At 38.2% G+C, this 21923-nt stretch overlaps 1 protein-coding gene across 1 annotated transcript in view; it reads left to right on the forward strand.

Annotated features, from left to right (window-relative positions):
- Window positions 1-21923, forward strand: part of LOC107701904 (centrosomal protein of 112 kDa-like) — an 88964-nt gene that overhangs the window by 24473 nt on the left and 42568 nt on the right. The window contains exons 4-5 of the mRNA XM_016504050.1: window positions 545-775; window positions 20223-20285. Coding sequence (XP_016359536.1) covers window positions 545-775; window positions 20223-20285 — 294 coding nt within the window. The remainder of the gene's footprint in view (window positions 1-544; window positions 776-20222; window positions 20286-21923) is intronic.

Raw genomic sequence — 21923 nt, forward strand, 5'->3', positions numbered from 1 at the left:
GTCTCTGACAGGTCTGTCAAGGGCTAATTCCTGTGGTAATGCCTCTGATTCCTTCTGTTTTTTTGTAATTCATCTACTCTTTTTCACTCTCTTCAACGCTAATGCAAAAGCACATTGGTAAGTGGTCTCAGTGAGGTTTTTCATCTTCCTGAAATGAGAAATGGCAGTGGTACCTCATCCCCATGGGTAAACCGACCTTTGATTTGCGCTAATTTTGCTCATTAAATCAAACCGCTGACCTTTGTGGAATGCCGAGCTTTGATGTTGAACTCTTGTGGCTCAGAGATCAGAGGCTGTGGTGTCTGTTTTCCTCTTCCTGGCTGGAATGGGCACAAATGCTCCACTCGTCCTGCTTGGCTTGTTTTGCTTATCCTCTTTCTCTCTATCCGGACTCTTCTGTCTTTTTTCACTTTGCATTTGTTTCTGTTTTACAGCCTAAATGTGTTGAATTCCCAGATTCAGTATTCCATAAACACATCATCTGTTCCATGAATGGGTGCATCTTAACGGATTTACAAATTTCGTTGTTTGTGTTTCTCACCAGACCATCTCTGATCTGGAGGTCCAGGTGCATTCTCTGAGGAAGGAGCTGTTGGCAGCCCACAGTCAGAGGAAACAGCTGCTGACGGAGTTGGGTGTGTTGCAGGAGGAGGAGCGACAGCGGGCCTCTCGGGACCAGCAAGCAGCTCTAGACCGTCTGCGGGCCGAGATGGATCAGGTGCGGCAGGACCTGGAAAGAACCCACAAGGCTGAAAGAGAGCTGGCCCAAGAGAAGGTTGGTGTGAAATGCAGGCAATGTATTTTTGGCATTCTAGGTTGCAATTCAGGTCGCTCAACCCACCTGCATGATTTGTATAATGTGACAGGCCGGTCATCATTAGCCTTGTTCTAAACCTTATTGAGTTACTGTCTAAATAAGAAGCTCAATTTGAAGACAGCAACTTGGATGCTCTTACACTTAACACAAAGATTCAAATACTACTCTTATGCAATTGATACTAACCATGGATAAAGTATTAATACATACATGCCACCATCTTGGAGTGGTCAACAGGGCTTGTTTGAATAGAAGTCAGCAGTATTGCTTTTGGCTGGAAGCATATCATTGCATAATAAAATGACTGTCTGGGTGCTAATCTTCCCAACGTTTGTCATGACACATTCATATTGTAGAAAACTGTATTTGGAGGTTACAACAAAAAAGGGAAGTCACAGGAATTGTGGGACAGGCATAATTTATTTCTGGCACTACCAATTATTTTCTTTTGATATTATCTATAATATGCAGGATTATCAGATGTTTATAGCAGAACAAATCCTGTGAAAATCAGTTGGAAAAGACAGGATCTGTCAAATCACTGTTAATTAAAGGATCTTGGCCTTTCCAACATGACAAAAATGTAGATGTATTGCCATGAGCTAATGTGGTGTCTGTGCATTAATATTTACGATTCCCATGTTTCTGATGTTAGCATTTTGCTATGTTATGATCACACTAGACTTTGAGCATGCACAATTTCTTTGGACGCTGCAACCATAGATATGTATAAGTAGATGCCCTATTAGCGGCTGTTTCTGTGGGCCACTATACATAAGCCGTCCGCCATATTGCAATGTTTGTGAACACTCGAGAGCAAGTTGCTGGTGCATCTGCACTGCAACTTTAGTTATGCACATTTATATATGCGTTACACGCATTTATATATTCAGTAGACTTCAGAAGATGCTTTTGCTAAACTAACACAATACAACAAGACAAAGCATTTAGCTAAGAAGGCATTTAAAAGGGACTTTAGTTTAAAAACCTGTAATATTGAGTTAATACATATTAAAAACACAAACCAACACATTCTTACCTGTGAAACGTCAACCAGTTTCGTCAGGAATTTAATTTTGTGCGTTTTTACAACCAGGTGCTGAACAATGTTGTTGCATATTGAAACTCATTGATTGTTATTGTGAGTGACGACATAGACCGTTCCAAGATGGCGGATGTGGCATCTACTGTATACATTTCTATGGTTTCAACGGTTGTGATATGATGGCATGCATCTTTTTAAAAACTTAAATTAAACTCATAACACATAAGAATAAATCCAAAATGTAAAAACATACAATCTACTACACTTTCCTCCAGCACTGTAGTTTTAAATTTATGTTTTTTTCGATCTTCTGTTGGTCCCACGGTTTCGGTTTCACGTGATATGGAAGATTTCACCAACTTGAACTTTGGAATGCAGCAAAATGCGAAACAACTTCGCATGAGATGCATTTCCACACTCCTGCATTCGCATGTGTATGAATGGAAGTCAATGGAATGAAATCAGTGAGTTTTTTCAGACTCAAATCTCATTCAGTTAAAATATTGAGATGTGAGAATGATGGTAGAGAAGAAGATTTTGAGAAAATGATTTCAGAAGACTATGAATATAGAGCGTGGACTTTTTTTTTAGGTGTTTATAGAACTGTTCTGATTCTCCAGTATGATTGCTATGTCTATGTAAGTTACTCAGTGTTAACGTCACACTTCACACGTTCCACAATCAATTTCCAAAAGCCAGGATTGCTTGTATATGATCAGACTCTGTTTCTGGAGAAAAAAATGTATTAATTAATCACATGCACCTGTTGAGCACGCAACAAATAAAGTTAAACTTATAAACAGATGTATGAATACACAAGACTAGCATCTCACATAATCACGTGTGTTGCGTGTGTATACACAAACGCATTCGCACATGTTCATTGATGGGCTGTGTTGGCTTGAACTCCAGCGCTGAGGGAATAGATCACTTAGTATTTAATTAAACACATTAGCCCCTCTTTGCCCCGGCTCTATAAAGGTTGTGCAAGCAGACTTGGGCGACTATACCGGAAATCCTGCGTCCTTTCTGTTTTTAAAGCTCTTGATTCCAGCCGCAGAAACGAGGGCTGGAAAGCGGCTGTAATCCAGCACAGGTTGGCCAGGAACCGGCTAAAGGTGGTATTGATCAGAGGGTAATCCTGATTAGGCCCATCAAAGCGATTCGTTTTCATTAAACTCGTGCACCGCTGCTGACTGCACCCTCCCCCAGGACATCTGCGGCACATTAGCGTGCCATTTGGCCTCTTCATAAATCCTGGGCCTACATTTTGGAACCATATGTGAGTACATTGCTGCACGTAAATCCCATCTGAAGAGAATTCCGCCTCGCTTTTCCACTCTCAGGCTGACACGTAAGGCTTGTTTACAAAATCAGTCTCTGTTTCTGCCACCCCTCATCTGATACTCATCCTGACCTGCGGCTGAAAACTTCCTCTGAAGAGACTTCAACAAAGTCTGTCTCTGAGACTGATTGACACACTTCAAACTAGCGCTGCCAAAGTTAATGTGTTATCATGTTTTAATATTTACATTTTATTCAGTTAGCACATTCATCATTTGGTGAAAAATAAGACTTGTTAAGTTTAGAAAATAAAGCTTGCTTAGGGGCTGTTCACACAAAATGCGTTTTTCCATTCCAATGCACAACTTTTGTCCATTGTTTTTCTATGTAAACATGCACTGGACGGATGTGTATGACCATTGTACTCGTGTGTTTTGCAGTGTCTCTCACATGTCAAGTTAAAAGAATGTCAGTTCCAAAACAGTAGGCCAATCAGAAGACCACAGAGGCGGGGCAAGCATTGCAAGTTTTTGTTTACAGTAGCAAGTTGCCGTGCCAACTGTTTTATTTGATGGCAACATGGCGGAGGAGGCATTCTGCTCTGCATTTTGTTTAAAAACCATTCCTGAGCACTGCAACTCGCATTATAGACACAAAGACGCGTTCACTATGAACAGCCCCTTAGTCTTTCATCAATGCTTCTTCAACCTCTCAAATTTCCAGTTTAGCCCACTTTTAAAAATTCAATATAAAATTTTTAAAATCAGTCAAGTTGTGAGTGCAGAAAAAGATGAAAAACAACCTAAGTCAATGCAGCCCAGTTGAGAATTTAGCTACAGTACTAAGACCATAATGACCCTTTGAAGAAGGCACCTTGTGTCTCAAAGGTGTTATTAACGGACAAAATTTGCCACATAATGGTGTTGAGTCTTCAAGTTGGTGAGAACATTATCATGTATTCTGAAAATTATCATTCAGATGTAGCAAGAAAACATAAGTGTGAGGTATTCAGGGATATTTCACCAAAAATAAAAATTAATTTTTTTGCACTCACAGTCTTCTTCCAAACCCACTTACATTCTTCAGTGGAATACATAACTGGAGTGACAGTTGAACATCTCCTTTTGTGTTTCATGAAAGGCAGAAAGTCATACCGGTTTGAAACTTGAAGAGAACTGTCCCTTTAAGGCATTTCTCACTGAGCGATGCAGATTAGTCATAAAGAGAAACACAACAAATGGATGCTCATATGTATTCTGCGTAAGGCATGACTCTTGTGAGTAAGTAGTGTCATGATTACTATTACAGATGTAGATAAATATGGCATAATGAGACAGATGATGTTAGTGCTGGCCTGTGAGAGTGACCAGGCTATTATAATGCAAGGTAAAGGAGGTAAACCGGCTCTCTGATCTCTCTCTGGCCAGAGGCGCAACGCCAGACTCATTCCTCCAGAGTAAAACTGTGTTATCCTCTGAGGATTAACAAAACATCTGACTCACACACATATACATGTGTCTCATTTTGCCACTGTTTCATAGCTCACCATTGCAGTCCAGTACATGAGTCATCCGTGGTGTTCGCAAAGTCAATCACTATTACTCATATTTAGAGTTAGAAATTTGAACAAACCTCTAGCCCTATACTAAATTTTGGCGCCATTTGTGCTACAAACATAAATGATTTCTTAATTGACTCTTTTTTTATGCTATCAGACATACGATTTTTATCTGGTGGACAATAAAATGGACAGAAAAATCCCATAAGTCCCCTGCCTTTGAAGTGCATAGCCTTTTGATGTGATAGTTGGTAAAAAGATATAGTATAGTAGGTTTAGGCTCTTTTTGTTAAGGCTAGTAGGCAACCACGCAAAACGCCTTAGCATCCTATCATTGTGAAGACAAGAAAGCACAACTGCATTGACATTCTCTTCAGAAAATGTAAAAACTAGTTTCTCCTTGTTGCATGATAGTAGAAACGTTACTAAGATAAATCCTATTGGTTTCATAGATTATTAGCCAGAATGCTTTAAATGCAGCTAATGATTTAGCCTGGTACGTTATCTCTCCCCAACTGCGTCAGAGCTTCTTTTTTTTGTATGTTTCAGAGGGAAAAGTTTAGCTATTTTCATTTGGAAGTTTTTAGGCTTTTAGATTTGTAGTGACTTGGCATGTTTCTAAGCTGAAATTTCTTATTCTTTTGATGGCGGGAGAAACGCTGTCCTCGGCAGTCAACCGCTCCTGAAATGGCCAGCCAGGGTTTGAAGACAGATTCCAGAGAAAAGGGAAAGAGAAATCCATTAAATCCATGAATGGGTTTTCATGAAAGACACAGGCTTTTTGAAGCGGAGCTTGTGGCATAAAATAATACGAAACAGAATATCAGATGCGATAAGATCATGTGTTAGATTGTTCCAACGTCAGACGCTTAGCGAAAAGAAAGGAAGATGAAAGTGAATTTATTCCAGTCTCTGTTAACAACAGAGGTTTATCTGGCTGTGGCTAGTGTATGCGCAAGTGTGTGTGTGTGTGTGTGTGTGTGTGTGTGTGTGTGTGTGCGCGTGCGCGTGTGTGTGCGCGCAGACACCAGTACCCAATCTCCATCCACCACAGAGAACCCTGGGAGCCTTGTTCCTCCAGATAAACCTGACTTCTCTCTGCAGCTCACAGCCAGTGCCTCTGATGCTCAGATGTTCTTTGTACTTTCTTCTTCTTTTAGCTTTGGAGTAACGGCTATACAAATCACTGCTTCCTGTCCTGAATTCCTACGGATTCAGCCCTTTTCATGTCTTCTCTATTTTAACGGCAGATTCCTCAACAAAATCTGCCAGTCAGAAAACGTATTAAGTTCAAAGCGGATTTTCAGATCAGCATCCCTCTTTAATATTCAGCCCTTTTCATGTCTTCTCTATTTTAACGGCAGATTCCTCAACAAAATCTGCCAGTCAGAAAACGTATTAAGTTCAAAGCGGATTTTCAGATCAGCATCCCTCTTTAATCACTGCATACAGTTCGATTGGGTCCAAAGAGCGAATGTGTTTTTGTTATAATACCTCGTGCCATATATGTGAATATTAACTCATATTTTCTAGCTTGAGAAACTAAGGGTGCTTTCACACTAGCACTTTTGGTGCGCACCCGGGTTCGCGGGTTCGATTGATGTCAGAGTTCGGTTCGTTTGGATAATGTGAACGCTGTCTTCCGAACTCGGGTGCGTACCCGCAAACCGTACCCGAGTCCACTTAAAAAGGGTGGTCTGGGGTACGGTTCATGTGAACTTCGTTACGGTTTGCTGCTGATGTGAACGCAGTTGTACCAAATCACGGAAGTGAACCGCTATTAATGACGTATTATTTGATAAAAATGTGTGTTTGTGTGTGTGTTTCACTCACTTTCCTGACGAGTGTGACTGACGCGCTGCAAACAGAGAGCTGTATATCTCATTTCTGTTCGCCTTCATTGTTCTTTAGATCATTTGCAGTACATTCGTAAAACAGATGTAAGTGCCGTTATGTACCGAAGCTTTGTAAACAAAACGAACGTTTCAAAAACGTAAATATATAAAAGTGCAGAGAGCAATGTTATGCATTTGCCTCCTTCTCCTGCGCCGTCGTTACTAAGCAACGGGCTAAACAGCTGCTGGCTTGATGACGCAAACAAACCGCGGTTCGGACCCAAATAAAATAATATGAACGCAGTCCAGCGGGGGCAGGGGAGGGCGGAGCAATCGAACTTGGGTTTGGACCAGGTAATCGAACCAAGTGTGAAAGCACCGTAAAAAAAGGCAAAATGTAAATAAATCTAGATTATACACAAAGATTAGCAGGTACAAAATCACTACAGCCACTTTATGTCAGCGTAAACACTATATGCACTGGTATAATGCTGTGTCATGCATAATTAATCATCATCATTTCTATGTAAATGAGGCTCTTTATAGAATGAGCCATAGAATGAGCCAGGTTCCAAAATATCTTTGCTGTTTGTCTACGGCAGTTATAACATTGCTGGTATAGAAGACTGCGATTGCACCATTTAAATTGTGAGCATTGAAATGCTTGCACTTTTACCACATCTTCTGAATTCTTATAGTCATCAAAACACAGATATATACAAATAAACAATGCGCAGTCGGTCAAATTAATTCTTAGTGCATTCTCCACTAGAACAGCCATTAGGTTGTCTCAGCAAAAAATAAAACTCACTGAAAATCATAAGATATTTAGAAGCATTATTATGTCCACGGCTAATTACCAACTTGTAGATTTCATGCACCAGCCCGGACAAGAAGATTTCAGTTTCTTTTAGCATTCCCATCCAAAGTAAAATGGCATATGAAGACTGTTTATATAGTATCATAGGGGCATTCACCCTGAAGAGGGGCAGTTTTCCTAAAAAAGTAGTGTGTGTAATGAATCCCTGTTGAAAGAGCAGCCTTTCTTTGGACTCGTCACTCTTTTTGGGCTCTATTTATCTTCTCCCACACGCCCTCATAGCCATCAGATCAACCCACTTGTTAACACCATCAGAATAGGCAGGGATTGAGATATGCAGGTAGCTCTAGCATGTACTCTTGAGCATGTTTCATCTGCCAGCGCTAAATGAGCAGGAATAGTTTGGAGGAGGATTTGGCTCTGTTTATGAGGATGACAGTTTGTCATGTTCCTTCTAATTGTGTTTTGTTTACAGACATATTCCTGATTCATATTGTTTTACCTCATTCTTTGAGTATTTCCACTTTTGAGTGATCAGTGTTTCTCAGATGATGCAACTTCAGAGTTTAACATCAAAGGGATTGGTCATTTCAGCTGTAGCTGGAGGTGCTGAAATGGATGTGGCTGGTTCCCTTTTCTGTTTTCTGTTTGCCCCAAAGCCAAAGGCTCAAAGGATTGCCCTGATAAAAGGCACCAGCCTAACTTACCCGTATGGACTGGAGCTGTCAGACCAAACCTAGTGGCATAGATTTGACATGAGAGCGGTCTCAGAGCATAGACATGTGGCACCTCTCATGAATTGCTACAATGTGGCCATGTTCTCTTGCACTCAAAACAATAGTTCAGCCAAAAATGAAAATTCTCGTCCTAACCTCACCCTCACATTATTCCAAAGCCATATGACTTTTTTTCCTTCAGTGGAACACAAAAGGAGGAATGGTGAGGAATGCGCTTGTTGTCTTTCCAGCTATAAAATAAGTAAATAAATACATAAATGCATATAATAATTAAAAATAAATAAATACATGCATACATACAATACCGACATACACCATAACAGTATGATAAAAGTAGTCCATATGACTTGGGCACTATGTTCCAAGTCTTCTAAAGTCATACAATAGTCTTGTGGTCCCAAATTTGGTCAATATTCACTGATAAAATAATATGGGAAAAAAAAGTTGCCAGAAAATTCTTCTGTAGGGCCCTGTAATTTGTTTTATTTATTATTTTTCCCCCAATTTATTTATTTATTTATATTTTTTTTTTATATTCTTTCCCAATTATTGTGTTTTCCATTTTATTTTTTATGGATTTTGTTTTAATAGTTCAATTACATTTTAATAATCAAATATTATGTCAAATCAATTGAATTTATGAAACAGTTCAATACTAATGTATTAATATTTTAATAATAATAGTGCCTAATGGAATTTTTCAGACACTCTGTATTAATTGTTCTGGATTTGTTGTTTTATGGTTTAATGCACATTCATTATCAATAATGGTAGTAATCAAATTAATGCATAAAACTTGAACTTTTAAAATAAAAAATAAAAAAGTCTTTTAAAATTTAATCAAATGAAATTTGAGTAATTCCTTTTATTTTTGGCTACACAACAGAGGTGTACTCTTTAAATTAAAATAGAGACAAAAAATTGAGTACTTTTTAAAAATAAATAAATATTACTTTGAAAAAAAGTACTGTATAATAGTAATATATTTCTGTCACAATTTCTTCAGGTTAAACCAAACTCTTATTTTGGCAGGTTGTAGTGAAGTCCTTGAGTTTCCCTGTGTGTCTGATGATAGTTTTATCAAATGAAATGGTTAAATGCTGTGAAGTGACATTCAGAGCAGTTCTGGAGATTGTCACAGCTGACATTCCACATTATACAGTAAATTCCATTTTTACGTCTAGATTATGTGATTCCATCCGTGCTTTCCACATCACATAAATCATTGGACCCTACTTCTGTGTTCTTATTGTTATATTCTTTCTCTCACACAAATATAATACTGTAGTGCCACTGCATCTGCTTCCAGCTACATGGTCTCGGTACATGCATGAGATCACCATGGTAACAAGATGTGCGGCATACAGCTGATGCGGTTATTTTTGTTTCCTCACGGTGACAAAGAACAAGAGAAAAGTGCAACACAGAGGTAGTGGTACTGTGAGAGATATTGCTTTGAAAAGGCAGCACGTGCTTTTTTGTGCTGTTCGTCTGCAGCATAACAGGAGGCAAATCGAAGAGCCATGTGTGGCGAAAGCAACCAACTTTACGCTAGCTGAAGATAATGTAAATGATGTAGAAGCAGGCGTTGATCATCTTCTGCGGGGGCGGTGTTTAGCCACACTATTACTTCATAGAGTCGTATATTCCACAAGCTGTTGTTTTGGCAGACTGGCTTCAATATAAGCTGTTTTTAGACTAACAAGAAAGTTTGAGTTCTGAAACTTACAGGATGTTTTTATAGTACAATGACCTCTTATATGTGAAAAGATCAAGGGAATTTTGGTTTATCAGTTCATGACCCCTTTAAATTGTATTTAACCCAGACCAAAAGTGCATTTCTTGAAACATTTTAGCGTAAATTGTCACATTGAAAGTTTGCGTAAGAATATGAACACAATCGAGCAACAGCACAACGATAAAGCAAGAGTGCCTTTGCACAAATACTGTGAGTCTGTTGCACGTAAAAGCTTTCGCTCAGTTAAGAAACTGGCAGGAAAGCGGTCAAGATTATTGCATGTACACACTGCATAATGAAATGCACCTGTTGACTAAGAAGGTGTGGCATTGGTACAAGATTTCCATTGAGCAGTGACAGAAGGGATTAGAGCGAATCAGGCCCCGAGAACATGGCTGCTGCTGCTGTCTTAGAGAACGCGGTAAACACACGCTCACTTCAAAGACACATCAATACACCCAGCTCCCCCACGGCGTGCCTGTCAGCTGTCATTCTGCCCAAAGTTTGGAAGACCATTTTTAGTCTCTGTTTAACATTACGATTCATATTTTCTCTCTCTCTTTCACTCCTGATGGAAGATGGTGGCGTTTTGGGGATGTTGTTGTCATTGTTTGTCTTCACTTTTTGTCCCTGCAAACTTATTAATTTCTGTCAACCGGTTTCTCTGCCATTTGGAGATACACCAAATCCCATTATTTTTGGTCATGGATTACAGAGAGCAAAACAGTGGGAGAATATGATCAAAGACACCTCCCCATCACCTCGGAGTGGCAGATCGAGAGAGGGAAATGGAGCTTAATAGCAGAAAATCAGATTTAGACCCAGCCAGGCATGTGGATGGATTTGGTGATTCTATTTTTCTTTCTTCTGCGGAGATGAAAGTTGCGCCGTTTTCCCCCCATCCTTTTCCTGTCAGTATGGCTGGGAAAGTGGGTGACACAGGAAGAGACTGCCACAGACCGGCAGTGTAGAGCTGTGGAGAGCTCTCTGGCTTTAGAGCGCTTTAAAACACATCCACAATGCCACCAGCCACTCGCTCAGAGACTTTAACATCACCCTTGAACAGAAATTTTGAACTTAGTGTTTTACAGGCTGACTTTTGACAGTTGGCATGAGGTGTGGTCCATAAAGCAGCTTTATTTGACCAAGAACAGTTAGTAAGGCATAATGCACAATGAGCTAGTTATCACAAAATAAACCCATGGTGATCTCCATGAACCTCACGATAAATGTTTGTTTTGCAATAATGAGCAGCTAATTATACGGTACACAGCTACTTCCCAAATAAATAAAAATAATGCTTCAGAGAGTGACTGTATAATAAATAAATATAAAAACAACAGTAAAAAATTACATCCAAAAACTGAAGCTGTCAGAACTTTGCCATGGTAGCAACTTTATATTACTGATTTAAATTAAAATTGCAATTAAAAAAAGACATGAATTTCATTCATGGAAATAAGGTTGTAATAGAAACACATGACAACAAAATAATGCAATAAACATTAATTTAATAAAATATAATTTAACATAAATACCTAATTTGCATTAATAATAAGAAAAAACTAAAAAGAAACATCATTTCATTGAAAATCTCCAGTTTATGATAAATTGTAAGATGGCTTCATCTTTCTTACTTCCCAAAACAGTACATTTTACAGTATTTTACCGTAAAATTGTATGAAATACATTACATTTTTTCACCATATATAGAGTAAGGGAACTATTACCATTCAATTTCATCGTTTTTTACAGTGTGCTGTGACACCCAGCACAATGGTGATTATTCAGTAATATTTGAATGCTGCAACTGATCAATCCTGAGACCTGTATAATAATATTGGATATGCTTTGTTACAGAGCCAGTATTGAAGTTCGCAAAGTCTAAAACATGACTATTGGTCAGTCAATTGCAGCTTGCAATTTTGAGAAAGTTCTTGCATCTATTGTGTGCGATATGCAGCAGACGGTCTGTGAATGGCCAATCTGTGGGCTTTCCATTTGCAGCTCAGACCATCCTCCACCTATCACCAAAAAGACACGAATGAAGTGCTAGACAAACCAATGCATAATGGCACAAAGGTCACATGTCAACAGGAGCTTGATCAGTACTGAGTGATCACTCTGGAGTCTCAGCTCTTTTCTCCTTCTCCAGCAGAAGGACAGAGATAGATGGTGTTGTGCAGCAGTCAGTGTTTTCTGCTGAAAGTGGATGGTTTACAACTATAAAGTTGAAGGTTTGCCGTTATTTACAGGTCAGCTCTCCACACTTACGAATTATTGATGAAGCTGACATGAAGAAAGCTGCCCGCCCCTCGTCAGAAGGCTTTAATCACCCCACCAGATGGAGATGGCGGCTCTAGGGTCACCAGCCAAATAAAAAGCTCTTATTGAATGCCTAAGCTGGCCTTTGTAGTGTTGACCCTGGCGGAAAATCAGCACCCAAGGTCATCAAATGGGACGAATCGCAGAAGGTCCCAACTTAAAGCATGAGAGGCCAGCAAACTCCCCAGCAGCCTAAATCCTCACGCAGATGCATTCATGGCTGTGTTCCCTGATCCCTACCGCCGGGTCCACTGATCCACCTGCTAACAGAGGTGTGACAGATTCCTGCCCAAAAACAGATTTTGGAAGCCATGATGAAAATCAAACAGTCCTAGCCACACACACACACACAGGCTGGGGGTGTAGCCACACCTGCCAGTGTAATACGTGACGGCCCTTTTAAATAGGACGAGGAAGGACAAGTGAGGATTGATCTGTTTTTCATTAGCATGGTGTCACCTTCACTGACTTGGTTTGTTCACAATAGGGCTGAGCAATATAGATAAAAAATATATTTTTTTAGCCTTTTGATGATTTCCAATATACATTGCCATATTTATTTGACAGGTGTGTGCATGCATTTTTTGTTTGTTTTCATTCAGAGAAACCATCATTTCAGCCAAGTAATGCTAAATGACAAGTAAATGTTAAGCTAAATGATAAATACGATTTCATATTAGGGTATGTTTTCCATTTTTACTAAAACATAAATAATGCCACACAGAGATGTCCATGTGATTTTAATGATCATGCAAACAAATCAGCCTTCTGATTCATTAAAATTAAGAGTTTAAAGTATATTCACCAAACTGAAATCATCTAACCTTTTCTACCATTGTTGAACTTCAGAGACCATATAAAAACATCTTATTATCATATTCTTGGTGGTTGCTTGCTGAAATTAGGTTTTATGGTTCATGTCTCTCCTTAATTGTAGGTTTTGAGAATTTTGGAGGTTTATGGGATTTTTTTCATCCCTTTTCCAGAAAATCACAAGTCTGATCGCTTAGAAAATGAGCAGCTCATCTCTCCTCAACAAGAGGAGATTTCATGATTTCAGGTATCACTGGCTGTGGCATGAGTGTTGTGGTTATAATGTTGTAGTCTTTCCGATTTTGAAATCTAAATCAAAGGAAGTCAGTATTCTGAGAATAATAAACAGTAACTAAAAATCAAGTCTTGCACATCTCTCCTTCTCTGGTTGATAATGGTCTGAATCTAGCATGGAAAGTGATTTACACACATAATTTATTTGATGCTCACAGACTGGACAAACATTTGCTCATCCGTCTAAGATTGAAAAACCTCGACTGTGAATGTTTTGAGTGTTTTGAGATGGAAGTCATTAGAATAAAGCATCCACTTTTTTACAGGTAAATTAATATCTACTACAGTAATGTTAACATTTCACTTTTTGTGCCTTTGCAGTATTTTATTGTTGGTATCTGTGTTTTATCCTGTAGATATGAAAGGGATATTTTAAGAAAGTGTTGGTAACACTTTATTTTAAGGTGTCCTTGTTACACGTTGCATGCACTTACTATTATAATAACAAAAAATTATGCATAATTACATGCAAGTAACCCTAAGCCAAACCCTAATCCTAACCCTAACCATACAGTAAGTACATGTAGTTCTGTCATGACAACTCTTGGAGGGATTGGCATGGTAATGTACATGACAATGTTAATGTATTTGGTCTTGGCAGAATAGATCTGCTACGCTGCTGCTGCTGCGGCAGAGCAAGTACCAAGACTTGCTACTGCCAATACATCCACAACATGCTGCTGTAAGCATGTAAGAAATACTGCTGCTGCAAATATAACATACATGGAATAACCCCATATAACATACATGAATCACCTCGTAGCAGATCTATACAGGTGGAGCTGAGGAAGGTGGAGGGTTTCTGAAGCAAGCTGCAACTGCTACGGCAAGCACTAGTCATATATTTGAATGCTGAGCAGCGAGCTCATTGGCTACCGATACAGGAGAGAACCAATCAGCTGTGCCATGTGATAATGATGTCATTAGGTCAGATTGAGTTAGACCTATCGAACTGCGCCCTCTAGAGTTTCATGCCAGAACTCTGTATTTAATTAATATTACTCAGTACTTAAATGTATAATTACACTGTAACATGGACACCTTAAAATAAAGTGTAACCAAATTGTTTACTCCAAAATAATATTGTAACACAAGAGGATATGTTTATTAGAATCTTCACACTGCTCTTTTTCAATGCACTAAAAACCAGCAAAGATCAGCATTAAAAAGTAGTTCTTATGACTTTTTATATATATATTGTATTCTATATTCTGAAGTTATATGAATGTGAAATATAATTTTTCCCTCTTGTAATAGTAGTTTGTCTTGTAATGCAAGTTTTCTACAACTGACAAAATGTTTATAAAGCTTGAGTATGTTTCTTCTCAGTTATGTATAATATGATTTCAAAGACTAAATCATTACTGTAGGAAATAAGTAAAATTGTCTTTAATAGGTACTATTTGGTAATGTGATCAAATTTAGTACTTGCTTAGCACTTTGACTTGCTTGAGGTGAGCAACTGGCATGACTTGACTTGTCTAGCTTGATTATGACTTGCATTTCTTTCTTACTCCCACCTCAGCTTTTAAAATATTGTGAGATTTTTTTTTCTTCCTTTTATGGAGTTTGATGACCTCTGGTCTCAGTATGCTTTCATTGTATGAAAAAGTACAACTCATACTGATTTGAAAACAACATGAGGATAAGTAAATGATGACAATTTTCATTTTGGGTGAACTGATCCTTTATGTTTGTGTACGCTCAGTCTTCATGGTGCTATCTCTTTCCCCGACACCAGGAACCAATAAACCCAAGGCAGTTTGGATACATAAGAATGCCCGTTGCTTTTAAAACCATGTTTACAAAAAGTTCTTCCTCTCCAAGCAACACAATCCAATGCAGCACTCGCCAAAAATCTCTAAACACATACTGCAAAATTGCGGAAAAATGCCTGCCAGCCTTGTACTTATTACACTATCAAACCTAATTGTTCCTGTTTTTTTAGAAAAAATAATTACATCTTATATTATCCCTGTAGGTATGTTTGCTGATGTTTATTTTCCTTCTGTTTTAATGTGTATGATTGGAAGGGTGAGTGTTGTGATTGCTCAGCTCCAGAATTAGATTGTTAATGAAGGTTGGCTTAGCGCTGCATGCTTTGTGCTTTCAAAAACAGTAACATTCAAATACAGCGTTCACACTTCAAAGGCCGTGGACTCACACCGGCAATATTGTGAAGCGATTGCAGCACCTGATAGAAGCTCAAAGCGCCTGTAGCTCTAAGATGCCTTTGGCAAGGTACAGACATTTGCTAGGAAACACACACAAAGCAGTCCAAATGCTTCATTTTTCCATGCTTTTCCAGCTTTCTTACTGTTTGTGTTTTTCCATACTCAGTGCAGATCCATTAAGCACCCTCTGTTCATTGGATCCTCTGTACTTAGATCAATGTTTGCATGTTACAGGATTAGTTCTTAAAAAAAAAAAAAAGGAAAATTGTCATAATTTACTTATGTTGTCGTTCATGGAAGACTGAAAGAATATTCACGCTCAGGGGCATAGCCATCATTTCAAAAGTGAGGGCAACAGAAATGACAAATATTGTTGTTATTATTATTATTATTATTATTATTGTCTTTAATTGAGATTTGACTTTTAATTGATTTAAGAAATTCAGGGCCAGATTTACTAAACAGGGCAAATTAGCATTAGAGTGCAATTCCATAAAGCGCTGATGGGAGGGGAAAATTCTGCGTGTGATTTACTGACAATGCGCACATTTAAGAACACAGATGCAGCCAGATCATTTCCATAATGACCAGCGCAAATTACCGGCTGCTTTAAGACATGCTTTTTTTGGGTGTTAAATAATGGCGCAAATACCAGTAATTTGACGAGCGCAAACGTTAGTAAATTGCGATTTATTTTAATACTCTCCTCCCATAAATGTTGTGTTTGAAAGGGAAACTCCTACAAATGCATATTCAGTAAGGTCAGGCTCAAAAAAATAACTGAGTCCACACCTTTTCAGCGGGAAATCCTCACTGCGCGTCTTTAGTGAATCCTGACAGTGCTATTTTAACGCTAAAAGACGGTTTGCGCTGGCGCAAGCTATTAGTATATCTGGCCCCAAATACACTGATGGACAATAACAAAGCTTATAGATGACAATTATTTGTATTCTATATTTCCCCCCTATATTTTCCTAATGACAATTTTATGATTGGTTTTTATACTACAAACACTTCTTTCCCATTTTTATCACATAATATATATTATAGTTTCTGTACTAAATAGTATATAAATTAGCATTATTCATAAATTTTATTCATTTATTACCTGGAGATGACTTGAAAAACACATATAAACCATATATTGTCGCAATCGTGTGTGTATATTGTCTAAATGTTTAATCAGTCAAATCGTTTCTGCTTTATATTCATGCTTTTGTCCACATTAAGGATTTCCTGCAAGTTATTACTTCTATGAGTCTGTTTTGGACTTTCTGTGCAAGAGCGCCCTCAGGCTTCGTGTATGAATGAAACATACACTGCATGAGGGTCTTAAGCGCTCTATAATGTTCACTTTGTGTCATTTTGGATATGAATAAAACGTCAGGTGACAGGTCATGCATAGACTATACTGTCTCTTTGATTTTAAATGTAGACTTATTTTCACTGGCCCTAGAATACATGTACGTGAACACACCTGCCCGAAAAAAGTGTGGGGGACTAATTTTAATTTTATTAAAAGTGGGGGGACATGTCCCCCACATCCCCCGCATATTGTAAACCCATGTTCACTAGGGGTATGAACCTACACTGGTCTCACAATTCGGTTCGATTACGATTATCATGTCATCGATTCGGTTCTATTCGATATCATGATGCATCACAGTGCATTGACGATGCACTGCATCCTCAATTTTAAATTTTACTTCACATGTATACAACAGGGATGTGATTTTTCCATATAAATACGGATTTCCATATTTTCCGACCTCTGAGGGATGCCCCATGTGATTCCCGTAGATCCGAGGGTTTTTTTTTGGGGGGGGGGGGTCTAGGCTGTAGTCTGACGCGCTACATGTCTGCTGTTACAGTACTGTTTTTATTTTCGATTCACTGTTAGTGCTAGCTGTGCTTGGTTTGAGCCGTTTTAATTTGCATTTGGAAATGCAACATTCGTCATTAGAAACATTATAAATCTGTTGTTGTTTACAAAGAGAAGTTTCAGTTTCACATAATCCTTCACTTTACTTTAATAATAATAACAATTCTATATACTTTACTATAATATAATATAGTACTTTTTTATAATATATTATATTATATCGTTATCATGATTATTAAGTGCTGCTTTTTATTTTTTACAGAACAATAGTACGTATTATTACAATATAAGATATATCTTTTAATGTGCTAAAATATATATTTTTAATAATAGGTGCTGGGGCCGTGGCTTGTGGGCGTGACTTGGGGCGTGGTCAGATTTTCCTTCTTTTTTGTCTCTAGCTGATCACATGCCTGATACAATTTTGTCAATAAATACAAGCAGTCAGATATATGAACTAAACCTTTAATTTTACCTGCTCAAAGAAAACATGCTTCTTGAATGTATCAAACATCAAACAAAACTCAAATCTGGGCACAGAAGACAAAAGGAGCATTTAGAACAAATACACAAAAGTAAATACTAAATACTTGGCACTGACAGGTGTTAACAGCTCAGGGTGAAAACGGCTGACGTGGTTTCTCAAGTTAGTGGTATTACCCCCTGCATATTTTATTTGTGCGTGACGTGATTTACACACCGCGTGTGTCTTCTCCAGATCGTGCTTACCAGGTTGTTCATTAAAGCCGAAATGTGCACAGATGTCGGCTTTTAAAGTAGTTCGAGCATTTTTAATTACTCGCACTCGCATCTCGCCTCCCTCCGCCATTGTATGACAAATGACATCAGAAAATCATCAGTATGTTATAATCGTTTATGGCCTATTACTGAACCGATACCGAATCGTCCTCGTCTGCATCGCAGTGCATCGTAGAAACGATTAATTTCGACAGCCCTAATGTTCACGCTGCTCTTCCATACACCAAAAACATACAGTGACCAGGCATTGCACCAAAAACGTTAATAAAAGTAGCATAAAATTAGTCTATACAATTTATGCACTGTATTCTAAGTCTGTATTCTTTTATCTTTGTGTGAGCCCTTTTATGGACTGGCCATCCGTCCAGGATTTAGGTCCGAAATTTAAGAATGGATGTCAGGCCTCTGCAATATCTGTCCTCTTGGATGTTCATTCTATAGAAAAGAGACGCATTCAGCTAGATGAACATTCAGATAAACATATCCTTTTGTATTCAACAGAAATAATGTCATAACATTTGGACGACGTGATGGTAAATTAGAGTTTTCAGTGTTGGTGTAACTGTTCTTTTAAGCATGAGGAAATTCATTAAAGGCAGATATTTGCCATTCAAAATGTCATTCACACAAAGTTCCCCATTACCCATTGGCAGAATTAAGGAAGCGTAGGGTCTCTATGGCAACACAAGCAGCAAAAAACAAAGAATATCCTTTTTATAGATGCTAGAGTTGCCTTGTTTCTCTCATCAGTGTAAAAGGCTCGAGGGGACATACAGTGACTGACAAGATAAGAGAGAGGGAGGGCCCGGGATGGATCTGCTTGTGGGTTTGCTGGTCTGTATGTATGTGTGTGTTTTAGCAGTAGCTTATGTGTTGATGCCTCCGGCCCAATGCATCAGTAGCATCAACCTCAACATCGACTTCACCTGCATGTGCATCTGATCACTTTACATATTTTACTGAGGGCTTTTCACACTAGAGATTTGACATCAGAAACTTGAGTTCATTGTGTTAGTGTGGAAGCTGTGTTGTCAACATTATGTGGACTTTCCCAAGATTAGATCTTAAAAAACTACTTATGTATTCTGGTAAAATAGATTTTTGCAAGCCACATCTGATCAGTTGATTGGCTCAAAAGAAATGTAGGTCACATTTTTATGGGGCTTTGTGCACCAGCCAAGCAACTGCCATTGAAAGGAATGAGAATGCTAATGGATAACTCTCCATCTAGGTATGTGTTGAGAAGATTTTTTTGTTATCTATGACCATCTATGACCCTACCTTACCCTATATTAGACATCATTGGCCAAGACGAACTGTTTGAGTCCTATCTTTACAAGTTTATGATAGGTAGGAAGCATTACAGTGGTGAATTGCTACTCTGAGTGCCAACATAACAACCAGCAGTAAACTTCTTTTTTTTTCTGTCAGTCTCTTACTAGTATGGTCACACTTTATTTTAAGGTCCAAATGTCACTATTATCAAACAATTAAATGCAACTTTTGCCTCAATAAACTCCTAATTTGCTGCTTATTAATAGTTAGTAAGGTAGTTGTTAAGTTTAGGTATTGGGTAGGATTAGGGATGTAGAATATGGTCATGCAGAATATGTGCTTTATAAGTACTAATAAACAGCCAATATGTTAATAAAAGGCATGATAATAAGTAACTAGTTAATAGTGAGAATTGGTCACTACACTAAATTGTTACCACTAATATAAGTTTGTTAGTGAGCAAGCAACAAAAGCGCATCTGACTCTTCACAACAAAAATAAATAACCCTCGTATAGTCATTTATCTCTTTGTTTTTTGTTGCTTTTCATGTTCTTGCTCTTAAAAGCTTGGTGGGGTTTTTTTTTTTTCATGTCATATTCTTGTTTTGCAGATAACGTTGTGATATTGTTCTCTCTCTTCCTGTTAAGTGGTGATAAGTTGGCTTCTGATGAAAGGCCCGTGTGCTGTTGTGGTGTCAGGCCTGGCCCTGAGCCCAGAGCTCCAGCCACACGCATGCCAACATGCCTGCCAGCCGCAGAGGTCACGGCAAAGCGACTCCCCGCGCTTCCTGCCAGCCAATCCGGTGTCATGTGTCTGCACTCTCTGTTTCTAACACCCTCCTCTCCTGTGTTCTCTTTCATTACAGACCAACAGCAGGTTGAAGCATCTTGAGAAGGAATATAATCAGAAGCTGGCCAAGTCTGCACAGGTAAACATGATTGTTTAAATGTTCTGAGGGAGCTTAAAAGGAAGGAAAAACACTATGTCCTGCTTTTCAGTCCAGATAGATAGATAGATAGATATGCTCATGTGTAATCTGTATTTCTGGAGCAATTCATGCATAATGCACATGCAAATATATGTGCATTAATTCATGTGCATTCCCTCAAACATGTGGGTGTGATGTGGGGTCTTGTTTTTCTTTACCTTCTTTCTTTAGTCTTATTCACACTCTGTGTTGTATGTTTCCAGTTTCTACTGTATGTAGATGTGAGTGTATTTTCGCATGTTGTTTGGGAACTAAAAAGTAGTAGTTTAGCATCACAGAAATACTACATCAGAAATGTTATGACATTATACAGCCTTATAACCAAGTGAGCTGAGCTAATAATTAAAACATCAAAGATGCTCTTCTAGAATGTCCTCTCTCTCAAGTCTGATTCATTTGAGCTAATCTGTTTGTTCATTTCAATGAAACGTTTCAGAAACCAACTAATTTAAGGGGCCGTTTACACAACATCGTTTTCAGCCAAAAACGGGAAACTTTTTATGCGTTTTGCCTGATTGTTTACACGACAACGGCGTTTTGGGGACTGAAAACGCATATTTTTGAAGACGGGTTTCAAAGTGCAAGTTTTTGAAAACGCCACCGTTATCGTTTCCGTGTAAACACCCAATACAGGAATCTTTGAAAACGGTGACGTCATGCGTGTGCGTAGTATGTTTTAGGTATGTAGACATGCACAGTGCGTGTCGATTTTAAAGGCAAGCGCGAACAAACATACACAACAATGGCGGAGTACATGGTACTGTTGTTGCTGCTCAAGAGTTTGCTAACGCTTCTTCAGCAAAGTGTGGATTTACTTCACCAATATTACAACAAACAGAGGAGACGCATCATATACATCATATAATCGTCACTTCCCTACAGGTACTGTTTACTAACAAGGTGACAGCGCCAACTACTGGCCTGGCATACGTAATATAGCGTTTTTGGCCGTTTTTGCGGATATGTGTGAAGTGAATCATTTTGAAAACGTTGTCGCGTTTACGTGAAACTTTTTAAAAACGCAAGGGAAAAATTTTTCTGTTTTTGACTACATCGTTGCCGTGTAAACGTAGCCTAAGTCATCATTCAGTGCAGCAGTGTTCCCAGAAATCGTGTGTGTGCGTGTGTGTGTGTGTGTGTGTGTGTGTGTGTACAGTAAGTGGTTTTTTTTTTCAAAGAAAATTAATACTATAATTAATATTAATTATATTAATACTAAAATAAATTAATACATTGTTACACACAAAAAAAATTAAAAAAAAATGCTATTTTAAACTTTCAATATATTAATAGAAACAGTTAAATTGTAATAATATTTCACAATATTACTATTTTTACTGTATTTTAACTACAAAACACAGCATAAGAGCGTAAGATATATATAAAAATTGTACCAACCCCAACATTTTGAATAGTTGTGTACATATGATAGATATATTTATGTAAAATACTGCTGTTAATTACTGAATTCATTCACTTATATTAGTTATAGAGTTAACATGTTCATTGTGGTATTTTTGTTTAATTTTGTAGTGTATAGTGTTTTGTAGTGTAGTGTTTGGTGCTGTTGCTTTAAGG

Source organism: Sinocyclocheilus anshuiensis, unplaced genomic scaffold (assembly GCF_001515605.1).
Source record: "Sinocyclocheilus anshuiensis isolate Anshui unplaced genomic scaffold, SAMN03320099.WGS_v1.1 scaffold498, whole genome shotgun sequence".
In the NCBI taxonomy this organism is placed as follows: Eukaryota; Metazoa; Chordata; class Actinopteri; order Cypriniformes; family Cyprinidae; genus Sinocyclocheilus; species Sinocyclocheilus anshuiensis.